Genomic DNA, 14,563 nt, shown 5'->3' with positions numbered 1-14,563 from the left:
AAGACTGACTCTTTTGAAAAGACCCTGATATTGGGAAAGTTGAAGGTGGGAGGGGAAGGGGACGACAGAGGATGAGATGGTTGGATGGCATCACCGACTCAATGGACCTGAGTTTGAGTAAACTCTGGGAGTTGGTGATGGACAGGGAGGCCTGGCGTGCTGCAGTCCATGGGGTCACAAAGAGTCAGACATGACTGAGTGACTGAACTGAAATATAGGAATTCTTCAAATTAAGAAAATTCTATTTATATAAACTATAAAAACAAATAAATCCACCTCAGTTCCAAAATTCTTAGCATTGCTTTTGAATTTACCTTCATAATATGTACTTAAAATGTGACTAGGAAGCAAGAATGTTTACTACACTGCTTTAAAACTTTAGGCAACGAAATTTTAAGAGGTGTGACACAAGGTTAAAACTTATTTTGAGAAATCTGACAGACAGTGGTGCTCATTTTGAACAACCATTTTGTTAAACCAATACAATTCCTATGAGTTTCCAGAACTCTTGTCAAATACATCTTGGGATATAAAACATAGTTCTATTGTTGTTGAGATATCTGTTACTTAATCTGTGTGCAAGAATAAATGTACTTTGAAGCATGCATCAAAAAGCATCACTGATCTATCAGTGCCTACTGGACAGAGGCATATTCTAGAGGTCATAGTTTAGATAGGGGCTCGCAGGCCCAGATGACAGGCTCTTTTCACTCCTCAGACTATTTCCTTCATGCACTATTGTCCTACCAACTTCATGTCTCCGAGATCTTCACCAAGTAGGCTTTTAGAAACATGAAAATTCCAACATTAAGACATTGTTTCACAAAAGAAGCATCTGTAGCGCTCAGGTAAGAATGCATATCATCGCAGATGCAATTGTGGGAGCCCTCCCCATCTTTCTAAATAAGTCAAGTCAAGCCTCTCAGGACAGGAAGCAATCATTTCTAAAGCCTCAACCTAAGTAGTTTCAAGTCTGAATTTGGTTCTTCCGTGAAGCCCAGACCTCCCGTGGTTTGGCTCTGGCTGTAAGGAGTAGGGCCCAGGGGACACAGAGGGGCTGGGTTCACACACAAAACTGGGCTGAGGCCTCGGGGGCTCATGGGCTTTGCCCAAGCCAAGCACTCAGACTGATTTGTAACATAATACGTTTCTCAGAAGCTGTCATACCCACCTTTATGAACGCTGCCCGTTTCTGTCCTTATGCTAAGCATACTTAACATGTAGTGTTCTTAAGTACTGAATCTTCTCTAAATAGCTACAAAATTACTCATTAAGTTGGAAAGATTGGTCTCTTGGCTATTTCCCTCGGCAGTAACTATAAAGCCCTGATTTCTCAAAAATACAGGGGGTGGGGGTGAGTGTGGAAGAAATGTTAACCTCAGGCACTTTTCCGAATGTAGTTGCTGGTCACTACATGACATAAAGAAATCACAACTAAAGCAATGGTAAAGTCAGTAAACAATTTTACTGAAACATTTCATAACACAGAAAATCTGTCTGAAGTGTAAAGTTACTGTCTTACACAAGGAGGACAGACCCATTTTCAAAGACTAATATGAATACAATAAATATGGAGTTTACATACTAATTTATACACAGAAACTCTGCCCCACAGCCATAAAAATTTAATATTTAACAGTGCAACATATAATTTAATCATTGGATTTATTTGACAGGTTTTTCCTTGCTAAACACAAATAACTACCTGGCTTTCATGTACATATATAATATATACTTTATGTATATAGATATTCAACAATCTGTACAGTTTCTAAACATAAAACTCCTAAAAGGCACAATTGTCTATACAACATGTACAAAAATGGCTGGAGCTGACACAAAACAACAATTATTGGTCAAAAGTTCATGATTGCACAAAGATTAGTCATGAGTTTATGTCAGAAAAATGTGCTTTAAGGAAAGGAGGGTTTTCAAAGAAACCTGTAAGTGTTTATATATATAAAAAAAAAAAGCCCAAAAAACAACAACTAAAAACCCCCAAACCAAACCAACCCCCCTAAATAAACAGCCCCTAGGTGGCGATCACGAGCCTGTCCTCATCCTCGTCGCTGCTCACGTCGCTGAACTGGGTGACCGGCCTCCGGGCCGGGGGCCGAGGTCCCTCCGGGTCCAGGGGGAGCCGCGGCCGGCACGGCGGGGGCGGGGGCGCTGAGGCTGGTTTGCAGGGCGCGCCAGGGGCGTCGTGCCGAGGCTTCGCTGGGGCCCCCGTCCCCGCATCCCTAGGACTGCAGCTGTCCCGCCTGGCCTGGTCTCTGGCCGGAGACGGATCTAGACCCTTCTGTGCACTTTCCCGCTGGACTCCGGGTGAGCCCTGCGGGGATGGGGTCCCGCCGCCAGGATGTGCCCCGGCAGAAGGCTGCGGGAGCGGCGCCTCTCGAGGAGACCTGTTTGGGGGAGCGGGCATCTCGGGGGCGCCCTGGGCGTCCACGGGGACCTGGCTCACGGAGGGGATGAGCGTGGGCAGGGCGATGTTCAGGATCTGGAGGCCCGGGATGGGCGTGGGGGGCGCGGGGCTGCTCTGGGAGACGGGGTTGGCGGCCACCACCTGCAGCCCCACGGCGTTGAGGGCCAGGCCTGGCGGGCGCACCTGTGGGCCGAGGTTGGCGCTGGCCAGACCCACGATGTTGACAGTCTCCATGCTCAGGGCTGGCAGGGGCTGCAGCGTCGGCACGCGGATCTGGCCGATGGGGATACAGGGCACCACGCTGCTCAGCTCGGCCACGCCCGCGGGGCTGGCGGCGCCTGGCACATCCGCGCTCAAGTCCCCGGGGGTGCCCAGCGGTCTGTGGATGACGTTGACAGCCGGGATGGTGAGCTGCACTGGCCCGGCCTGGATGGGGACGAAGGTGGAGTAGGTGAGGCCGGCCGGGACCACCTGGATCCCCCCGACCGGAACCATGTTATAGGGTGTCCTCGACTGCTGCTGGGAATGCAGAGGCAGGTGGCTGAACAGGTGCGTCTGCGGAGAAGGCAGGCCTGCGGGCGGAGGCAGGGCGGCTTGCGGCTTCTGCTCTTGGGCGCCGGGCCGAGGCGAGGTGGACGGAGGAGCCCCTCCCGGCTGAGGGCTGCGCTCAGACGCCGGGGGAGCAGGAAGGCTCAGGCACTGTGGGCCCTGAAAGACAAGACCAATCATCTCTTCATGGCTCAGCTTCCTTATTGGTCACCGAGCAAAAGTTTTAGCTCTTGTAAAAAGTTTTAGCTCTTCTGTCCTGAGGTAAAAGTGTGTACAACAACGATTTCATAAAAAGAAGCTTGCTAAATGTTGGTATGTTGATTTAAAAAGCAAAATTCCTATTACACCCTTAAGCTCTTTATTTTCTAGAATAAATAACCGCCACAGATTCTGTATAGTATTTAATTTCAAACAGATTTCCTGGATATCATCTCATTTATACCAACATTAACCCTGAGAGGCGGCCATAATTATCTTCTTCTTCCACTGCTGTTATTATGATGGCACCTCCAGCTCCACCCTAGTTTAGAGATTAGGAATTACTGAGAAATTCTGCGATCTTAGTTGGCCATGAGTATCGACTCGGGGCGGGGGGGGGGAAATTAACTGGAGGACTACTCATTTATGAAATAAAGAGCTTCCATTAATGAAGAGGTCTGCAGTTTTCATTTGTTCCTTCATTTATTCTAAGTGTATGAAATGTCTACTGAAAACCGGATCTCCAGACACCAGCAGGTGTGTGAGAGATTTAGGGACAGAAGCTTAGAGCACAGGTGACTAATAGGAAAGGTACGAAATGTCAGTAGAAGGGGTAAATCCTGCCAATTTTCTCACCCAGGATTATCATCTAAATATTCACTTTTTCTTGATATAGCCATATTATAGAACTCCATTAATGTTTATGCTAATTTAAATATTAATGCTATTTAAATATGAATGTAATTTAATTAAATAATATTAACGCAGGATAAGCTCTAGTAATTCAAGCTTTCATAGTCTTCCGAGTTTTCTCTAGTGTTACCCAGCAAACCAAAATCTGCCACATTTAGAAATAAATCCTATGGTGATCCTCAGCTCATCCCAGAGGTAAGAGAACTGTCCATGAGAGAAAACAGATTTCTCAGGAGCCTGCCAGGGTATGTAAAAGCAGGAAGTCATTCACTGCTCACATGGAGGGTGACTTTCCTGAGGCCTGAGTCTGGTTCTGAGCTAGTTCTTGGACAGGAAGCTTTCCTAAGTGGTGACAGCAATTTGATGATTCAAGCAAAGTGAACTTCTTAATACTTTTTTTTTCTTTTGGGTGGGGGTGGGGTGGGGATGTCAAACTGGTAGCTGCCTTGTCAATAGGGATAACATACAAACTGTTTGGATAATTAGTGCAAATCCATCATATCAAAGCCAGTGGAAGATCATCTCAGAGGAAGCCATGGAAAATGGAGGTCCCGAGACTCATATTCTCCATTGGCACACAAATATTTTTTTATTCCAAGATATTCATAAAAAAACCAAATAGTAGTAAATGAGCATACTGCAAAGATCTACTTGGTTCTTTTATAGATTTGTAATACAATAGATGAACTTTGACTAAGATACATAACCGGAATCCAAAGGGCATAAATGTTCTTTAGCCTTAAATCAGACAAAAGGAAATAAGGTTTAAAAAAAACAAACAAACTGATGTAGCTACAAATGAGCAATTTCAGTACATTAACTCCTGAAGTCAAAAGGAAAACTGCTTCTTCCAATCCATGAACATGGTATATTGGAAGCAACCTAGATGCCCATCAGCAGCCGAATGGATAAGGAAGCTGTGGTACATATACACCATGGAATATTACTCAGCCATTAAAAAGAATTCATTTGAATTAGTTCTTATGAGATGGATGAAACTGGAGCCCATTATACAGAGTGAAGTAAACCAGAAGGATAAAGACTAATACAGTATACTAACGCATATATATGGAGTTTAGAAAGATGGTAATGATAACCCTATATGCAAAACAGAAAAGGAGACACAGATGTACAGAATGGACGTTTGGACTCTGTGGGAGAAGGCAAGGGTGGGATGTTTAGAGAGAACAGCATCGAAACATGTATATTATCAAGGGTGAGGCAGATCACCAGCCAGGTTGGATGCATGAGACAAGTGCTTGGGGCTGGTACACTGGGATGACCCAGAGGGATGGGATGGGGAGGGAGGTGGGAGGGGGGATCGGGATGGGGAACACATGTAAATCCATGGCTGATTCATGTCAATGTATGGCAAAAACCACTACAATATTGTAAAGTAATTAGCCTCCAACTAATAAATAAACGGGAAAAAAAGGAAAACTGCTACGGATCCACTACCTGTGTTAAAGCCACAGCCTTTCCCGCTGCAGAGCCGCTCAGCATCTCCTCGGGGTCGGGATAGTCCACAGACATCTGGTGACACGGGGACCTGGGCGCCCCCTCGGGTGGGCGGGCGGCCACCTCCACGTCGCCCGCTGCCCGCGGCCCAGCGCTCCCTGGGGACCCCGGGCTCCCGCCGCGGTCCGACTGCAGCGCGCTCAGCACCGTCATCTTGGTGGGCAGCGCCCTCGGCAGCACGTCCATCGGGTCCGCGGGCCCCCCGGGAAAGCCCTCGGGGGCGCTGGCGTCCTCGTCCGCGCCCGCGGGGTCCCGAGGGCCGCCCCTGGCCGGCAGGTGCTGCGGGCTGGCGGCGGCCGAGGGCGCGGCCGACAGCACCGACTCGGCCTGGCTGTCCTCGTCCTCCTCCTCGTTCTCGTTCTCGTCGTCCTCCGCGCCGTCGGATTCCTCCGGGTCGTATCCAGACCGCTCGAAACTGAACCTCTGTTTCTCGTCTGAGAAAAAACAACCGAGAGGGGACGTTATAGATGCTTATGCAAGTTTAACGAACGGCATCATCTTCTTTTTTTTTTTAAATAAGCTTGGCAATACTGCGAGGAATATTCAAGGCCAGAGCGCTGCCCACACTGAGCCCCCAGTTTAGTTGGGGAGGATGACACGGGGAGGAAGGCAGTCAGGACAGCGGGGATCGGAGGGATGCGCCGGCAGAGGAGGGGAGTGGCCAGGAGGGCTTCCTGGAGGATGCGGAAGGTGGACAAACCTCGCCAGAGCAGACGGGCAGAGGGTGATACATAGTGCAGACCAGAAACGGAAGCCTCAAATTTGACACCTCCAAAGGAAGCCTGAACTATACAGAGAAAGTGAACGCAGAGTTCGCTGCAACTCATTCTCGGAGCTCTTTTTCTCTGCTTGTTTGTACCTCCCTTTTGTTGAACAAATTAAAAGGAAACCAAAATACTGGTGGCATTTCGTATTTGCAAACAGAAAAATTTTCCATGACATTTGAATAGCATTTTAGGCATGTTTCTGCTGTTCTCTGAGTAGTAATATTTTGTAATGTTTTTTTTTCCTGTGATGACTCAACCCAGTTCTCATAGGAAATGGAATATTAGTTAAAAGTCATTAATATCAGCCATATGATGTCACGTGAGACTATGTTTAACAAGGAATAGTCAAGATAGTCCAGGAAATAGTTTTAAAATTCTCATAAGTGCATGTGAGACTGGATTTAAAACCTTGTCTATTCAAAACTTGCAAAATCAGAGGCGCTTTCCCTTAGAAAGAGTTTAAACAGTTAAACGGAAGAGCAGTGTAAAATCTCCACCCCACTCACTGCCGCTCAGCTATACCACCTTCAGCCTCGCTGCAATGCAGTCTGCATTTATGTGTACTTTTGCAAGAGAAAAAATGTGAACAGAGAAATAACTAACAGGTGTCTTTCCTGGGTTTCCCAAATGGTCTGCGTATTAATTTACTTTATTACTCTTTCTGTATTACAAAGGTACGTTCTTAGAGAAAAATCTTGAAGTATCAACACCAACACATTTATCTATGATTATTTCTAGGAGATAGAACAGATTAGAACTTTTAAAAAAATCTCAAGCACATGTCACTTTTGTGCTTAAAACATTCAAACACAAAACATACATATAGGCTCCTAATATGTGATCTCATACCTTTTGCTTTATGGGTTCTACTATTTTGTTATAAAATAATACATACACCAAGCTATCGAATTCCACCAGGTGCCCGCGCTGGACATGGGACAGGCGCAGTCTGGGTAGGTGCTCTGTCTCCTCGCTCTATGATACCTTGTCTGATGTTTGAAATTCTAAAATTAGACCGCCATCCCTCATATGTTTTGAATTTGCCACCTGAATGCCAAATCAGATATATTTTTAGAGATTTTAATAAGAGGAAAAAAAATTCTTTCATAAGAGAAAGTAGAAAACAAAGCAGAAGGAACGGAACGACTGCCGAGAGGGAAGAGGTGACCGGAGAGGGAAGCCGCCGTCATCAGAGACCAGTCCTGCCGCAAAGACCGAGGACGGTGAGACTTGCTCAAAAGCTATTACTGTTTTCTTTTCTTCTCTTAAAAACAAACAAACAAAAAGAACAGACCTAACTTTAAATATACAACTCTCCACAAATCCACTGTAAGGCTGAAGTCCCATCAAACAGCCCAAACGCCTGGGAGTGTCCGTGTAAGAGGGGGGAGACGAGCTTGAGTCGTCCGGGGCAGACGCAGCAGGACACAGCCCAGAGGTCCGCCGAACGGTGGGCAGACTGCTCGGGGCCGAGTGCGGGCGGGAGGGGCTGGTGGGCCCTCTGAGGCTACATCTGCTTTCAGGTTGTAGATGATGATCACAGAACAGCGGACTAAGCATCCATGATGGTCAGGATCCAGGAGAGAGAAGCGGGATTTAGGAGGGGCAGGGAACCCCCCTGCACCCCCTGCCTTCTCTCCATAGGGAACAAACACTCCGTCCTATGAAGAGGAGGGCTGCAGCATCGCTGCCGCTGGGACACTGGTGAGAATCTACTGCGGTGAGGAAACGGAGTGAGTAAGAGGAAAAACACAACTCTACTCCTTACCGAGGGACAGGGCTGCCAGCTGAGTCCTCCACAACAGCTGAGATGTAGGAGCACAAGAGGGCCAGAGCCCAGGGACCTGAGGACAGGGTGCCCGCAGAAGGCTGGGGCAGGGCCAGAACAGAGTGCCACCCATCCTCCTCACCCCCTAATGCCAGGCTAATGAGCCTCAAGTGAGAGCTAACAGCAAAACAGTGCAGGAAGAGCATCAGGAGAAGAACAGAATGTGTTCAGCACCCGCTCGGATGCAAAGCCAAAGGGAAGACCTAAAACGGGAATGGAACAAGCCTTTCTCTTACAATCCAACCCGCACCCCAAACAAGAGATGCCTCTTCAGGAATCTGAAGCCTTTCGCCCTCTGATGGTAGTCTTAACAGCAACAGAGCTCTCCAACCCAGTCCAGCTCCTGGCCGGAAATAGCAAGGCTTTAACTCTCACATGAAAGGACTTGCCAGGCATAAACGCTATTTACATTGGTCTCTACTGTCTCATGCAAGATGTCTAGCTCTCAACAAAAATTACAAGGCATACCAAAAGGCAAGGAAAAAATACTCAGAACAGGAAAAGCAATCAGAACCAGTCAGATATGATACAGATGTTAGAGCTTTCAGATAATTTAAAATAATTGATCAATATAGTAAGTTAAAAGCTCTGATGAGAATGGTGAGCAACATATAATACCACGTGGGAATTTAAGCTGTGAGAAGGAACTATGAAAAAAAAAAAATGAAATGCTACCAATGAAACACACAGTAATAATCATAGGTAAACAAAACAGAATTCTATGCCCATTGAAAGTAATTTTCAAAGATGAAAACAAAATACAAACTTTCTTAAAAAACAAAAACTCACAAATTACACTAAAAGCACAATTAATTTTAAAAAATTGATGAACTAGGTTTCATTAACATTAAGAAAACTGCTCTGAGATAGACACTGTAAAAGAGAATAAGATAAGCGACAAACTGGAAGAAAACATCTGAAAATCACATTTCTGACAAAGGGATTATATGCAAAACATATGAAATACTACCCAGATTCAACAATAAGAAAGCAAACAACCCACTTTAAAAAAAGGGCAAAATCTTTGAAGACACTTCATCAAAGACAACTGGAAAGCAAATAGCACATAGAAGAATGCTCAACGTCATCAATCATTAGGGAAATGCAAATTAAAACCACAATGAAATACCACTATACACCTATCAGAATAAATGATCTAGACACTTTGAACAACTGTTTGATAGTTTCTGCCAAAGCTAAATATACACCAAGCTAACGACCCAGCAATTCTACTTCTACTATCAAATCCTGCAGAAATGGAAACTTCATTCACATAAAAACCTGTATATGAATGTTTATAGCAACTTTATTTATATAGACTGCCAAATACTGGAAGAAACTCAGGTATCATTCAAGTAGTCACTGGATAAAAAGCTATGGAACATTAAGACGATAGAATACTACTCAGCAATAGAAAGGAATTGATTCCCACAGAAACATGGATAAATCTCATGTGGATTATACTAAGTGAAAGAAGCCAGACCCCAAAAGCTACTTATTCTGATTCCTTTCATATGAGGCTCTGGAAAACAGAGAAATATAGGGAGGAAAAGAGATCAGTAGTTGCTAGGGCTCTTGCGGGGGGCGGGGAGGAGCAGTTATCTATACGTAAGTGGCACAGGGGACTTTCAGGGTGATAGGACGATTGCACATTGTACACCACTGTACACCATTCCATGATGGTGGGATTGGATATACAGTCCTAAAGGAGATCAACCCTGAACACACATTGGAAGGACTGATCCCGAAGGCGAAGCTCCAATACTCTGGCCACATGATGCAAAGAGCTGACTCACTGGAAAAGACCCTGATGCTGGGAAAGACTGAAGGTAGGAGGAGAAGGGGGCCACCGAGCATGAGATGGCTGGATGGCATCGCCGAGTCGATGGACGTGGGTTTGCGCAAGCTCTGGGAGACAGTGAAGGACAGGCAAGTCTGGTGTGCTGCAGTCCACGGGTCGAAAAGAGTCGGACATGCTTAGCACCTGAACAACGTAAACAATTCTACACATTTGTCAATAACCACAGAACTGAACACCATATAGTGAATTTTATGGTATGTAAATAAAAGCATAACGAACAAGGTTGTGGGGAAAATTCAAGATGAAATACAAGCTGAGACTGTTGACCTGAGCACAAATAAACCCCACAACCGTGACCCAGGCGACCTTGGCAGAAGGGGTTCTGACCAGATAATATGAAAAAGTGAAAGCGAAAGTCACTCAGTCATGTCCAACTCTTTGCGACCCCATGGACTGTAGCCTGCCAGGCTCCTCTGTCCATGGAATTCTTCAGGCCAGAATACTGGAGTGGGTTGCCATTCTCTTCCTCAGGGGATCTTCCCAACCCTGGGATCGAACCCAGGTCTCCCACATTGCAGGTAGATTCTTTACCATCTGAGCTACCAGGGAAGCCCAAGAATGCTGGAGTGGGCAGCCTATCCCTCCTCTGGTGGATCTTCCCGACTCAGGAATCAAAGTGAGATCTCCTGTATTGCAGGTGGATCCTTATCCAGCTGAGCTACGAGGGAGCTAATATGGCTAAAGACAACAGAGCTGCACAGACACTGTGCCGTGATGATAAATCTGTTTTCACAGGTGGGTCAGAATCTCTGGAACTGGTTTATCGGTAAACTAGAGTGGAACAGGTAGGTGAACATACTGTAGATGAGAACCAGGTTTCTCACTGTAGGAGAAAGAAAAAAAGGAAATGGAACAGGCTAGACAGAATAAACTCTGTGGGGCTGGACGGGAACTAGAATTATCAGTGTGGATTCATGTTCTCATGTGTGTGTGTGTTTATGTGTGTACACAGAAATAAATACAGATGTGTGTGAATGATTTAGTATACATACAGATATTTCCCAGCTCCATCCAAAAAGAGGGATTAGAAGCAGTGACAGGTTAGCAGCCGGTAATGCATCACCTAGTGGCTAGATCTTGGTTCCTAAATACCATTTCTCCAATAAAAAGAACCAGGGGTCCCTGGAGAAATGGTCAACTCCAGGGCTGGACCATCTTGAGGTGTCAAAGAGTAAAGAATTGCTTAAGGAAAAATTAAAAAAAAAAGCAGCAGCATATTGAAAGGGCACAGGAACAGACCTCAAAGAGCTCTCAATGGCCACTGAGGACTTGAGCTACACAATAAGTAACAGTACTGGGCTTGTCACCCAAAGAATTAAGCAGACAGCCCTAAGTCCATATGGAAGTCAATAATGATGAACAAATGGAGAGATGGTAACTTTTCCGTGCAGGAAAACTCTGATGAATAAATTAGACCACCACAGTAATACCACAGGCAAGGTCCATCAATGCATAAACAGAATATCTACATAGTTTTAAAGTATCTCCACACATATTTAATACGTATAAAGGGAACAAGAGTTAAGTTTACAGTAGCGAGTCCTGGCAGACATCACCTTGGCCAAGGAATGGAGGCTCATGTGACCCATGAAACATAGTGACATAAGGTACCTGATATGATGCCCCAAGAAAGTCACGGTCACCCTATGGTGCCTCCCCAAGAATGCATAACCTCAATCCAGCCACGAGCATGTATCAGCAAACCTCAAGTTGAGAAAATTCTACGAAATAACTGATGACTCTTTATCAATGTCGAGGTCACGAGAGACAGGGAAGGCTGGGGGTCCACAACAGCTGGATGCCATGTGGGCTCCTGAAGGACAGCCTGGGACGGGAAAGGCCATCAGAGGGAAAACCAGCAAGTCCTGCTCCCCAGCTGGCAGTCCTGAGCTGGGGCTGGGTTCTCAGTATTGACGAATGTCGTATGGTCACGTAAGATGCTCAGATAGGGGAGGCCGGGTAAAGAGTATACGCTTTACTAGCTTTTCAACTTTTCTATGAGACCAAAATAATCTTAAAAAAAAAAAGACATCAACCTATTTGCCAATGCTCCAGAATCTTCATTTTACTCTACAGACACCAAGATTCTGTCTCATTCAGGAAAGCCTACACAACCCCCATCTCCCTGTTGTCTTTATTATGCTCATTCAGATGTCTCTTTCTGACAAGGAATTTTTTTCTCTCCTCCTATTGTTTCATAGGAAACTGTTAACTGAGATAAATTCCAACATGTCTCTTGTTTAATTTAAAAGCTCAGGAAATTTCTCCAAGATACACCCTAACGCCCCTGTCCGCCCCATACACACACACACTACTCTTAAACCTTGCACCCACTCGAAGTTCTCGTTCAGCTGTGCACACGACGCCCGAACAGCTCGGCTCTGGTTCTAGCCGATGAGACTCCGGGAGGACCCGGGCTGACTCTACACACAGAGCACTGCTATCTGATTGCAGATAAATAAAAACTAATTAAGGACCTGGTTTTTTTTTTTTTTTTCTTTCTCAGACAATGATTTTAAAAAGTTTAAAAAGCAATGAATTATTTTACAAGGTGGAGTCCACAGCTCAGAAGTGTCAGAACCAAGATTCAAACCCAGGTCGGTCCAGCTCCTGAGTCTGTGCTAAACACCCCACGTTCCAATGTCATATTATAAAAACCCGATCACAGAATGATCTGAAAGAAGGTCATCAATGAATTATAGTCAATAACCTCGCTTCTAAATATACATGAGGGAGTTGAATGTTTACAGGTATAGACATTAAAAGCTTCAAGTAATTATTTTATTACGAAGAGTAGAACATGTAAAATACAAGCCCGAAGGAGAAAGTAAACTGATAACCTTTGAAATATCACAACAAATACATTGTATTTTACAGTGAGTATGGAAGTTTAAGAATTAGTTATACTATAAATCTTTAAAATTTTTAATTGTACATATAGATAATAAATTTCAGTGTATGAAATTTACATGAAAGACTATATAAAGAAAACCATATGCTTTAAAAAAAAAAAAGAAAACCATATGCTTTTTAATGGGGAAGGAGGTAAAACTACTTAGCTCCATTTTGATCTGTCTTTGCCCCATGACACACTTCAGGATCAAGGTTCGCAGTATTAGGGGTGGGAAGATGCTGGTGTCTCTAGACCTGGCCTTCTTCCTGGACACAGCCACATGCCTGCAGCTCACAGAGAACCTCAAAAGAGCTGGGATTCCTTCCTGTCGTTTTCTGTCCCAAGATAAGGACTGAACAGTCTTTATCTCCCTGTGTGCACTGGGTCATGATGCTTCTGAAGGGGGAAGACCACTGTCAAAGTTTGGAAACTTGAAAATGAGTTTCAGGTTATACCATACTTGTTAAACAGGATGGATATTCCAGAGTGGCAGAAAGAAGATACAACGGATGCCTTAAAGAAGCCTGAGACAAAGGCATCCTTTTAAATAGCCAGAGCGCCAAAACAAAGCCCAGACCTCTGCCCTCTGCGCTAAAAAAAAAAAAAAAAAAAAAAAAAAGCTCTTCCATATTACTTCGTTGTCTCCTTAACCCCCAGAGAAGACTATTACTATCAACTCTGAAGCTGTGCGGATAGAAGACCCGGAAAGGAAAAGTGACCTGCCCACGACCACAGGTCAGCAGGGCCAAGGACACAGCCGTGCTACCTACCCCGGCAGCTCCCATGTCTGACTTTGTGACACTGTTCATCTTGCTAAGGGCTTGTTGCTGACCTCAGCAACGACGATGGCACACGACTTAGTACCTACCAGGGGCTGCCAAGCCCCACGTGGCTCCCCCTGTTCTTTCACGTACAGTTTATGGGAGCACAGCCAGGCCCATTGTTGACAGACTGTCTCTGGCAACTTTTGGGCCATACTCACTGGGTTTAGTCGTCATGCCAGAGACTGTGTGGCCCACAAAGCCTAAAATATTTATCATCAGGTCTTTTACAGAAGCAGCTTGCCAATATTTTACTGGACTGTGATGTTTAAACCTGACAGCCAGCTGTGGCAGACCTGACACCAAACTCATCTTACACAAGGAAGTCAAGCGACTTAAACACCGAGGGAAGCCAGAATTCAGAACCAGGGTTTTTCTCCTTTTTGACTTAAGGGCCACATCATTATTCTAATAAGATACACGCTGACAACTCTTCCTTACTTGGTACATACAATGTAGTAGTAATGTTAGTTCCTCAGTCAGGTCTGACTCTTTGCGACCCCATGGACTGTGGCCTGCCAGGCTCCTCTGTCCATGGAATTCTGCAGGCAAGAAAACTGGAGTGGGTAGCCATTCCCTTCCCCAGGGGATCTTCCAGACCCCAGGGTTCAAACCCGGGTCTCCTGTATTGCAGGCAGACTTTTTATCATCTGAGCTACAGGGAATGTAGACTGTTATTCCAGTGGGGTAAGAGCTGTAGGCCACCCCTCTGCAACTCCCAGGGACCCAAGAAGAGAAGTAAGGAACCCATACTTACATAATAAATTCATAGATAAATGGCTTCTAAAAGTTCTATTTAATTTCCCTCCTCTTGGACACACTCTCATTATAAAGAAACATTTCCAGTACTCAGTACCATTCTACATAATTGTAATGTGAATTGTTTTCTGTAAATTTAAATTTACGAGGGAAAAAGAAGGTAAGCAGTGCAGCCATAGTGTTTTTCAAAATTAACTCATCGAACCACTTCCCTGAAGATGGATGTATTTCCAAATCCCATTTCATTCAGT

At 45.1% G+C, this 14,563-nt stretch overlaps 1 protein-coding gene across 6 annotated transcripts in view; it reads right to left on the bottom strand.

Annotated features, from left to right (window-relative positions):
* Window positions 1-1,446: 1,446 nt before the first annotated feature.
* The window catches only part of HIVEP1 (HIVEP zinc finger 1), a 129,697-nt gene continuing 116,580 nt past the window's right edge, over window positions 1,447-14,563 (bottom strand). For all 6 annotated transcript variants that reach the window (XM_043449588.1, XM_043449591.1, XM_043449585.1 and 3 more), the window contains 2 exons: window positions 5,324-5,817; window positions 1,447-3,133 (listed from right to left, as the gene is read on the bottom strand). In XM_043449588.1, coding sequence (XP_043305523.1) covers window positions 2,033-3,133; window positions 5,324-5,817 — 1,595 coding nt within the window. In that variant the 3' untranslated portion in view covers window positions 1,447-2,032. The remainder of the gene's footprint in view (window positions 3,134-5,323; window positions 5,818-14,563) is intronic.

The sequence above is a fragment of the Cervus canadensis genome, chromosome 28 (genome assembly GCF_019320065.1).
Source record: "Cervus canadensis isolate Bull #8, Minnesota chromosome 28, ASM1932006v1, whole genome shotgun sequence".
NCBI lineage: Eukaryota > Metazoa > Chordata > Mammalia > Artiodactyla > Cervidae > Cervus > Cervus canadensis.
Note: the sequence above shows the minus strand (reverse complement) of the source record. Positions and strands in the feature narration are given on the sequence as shown.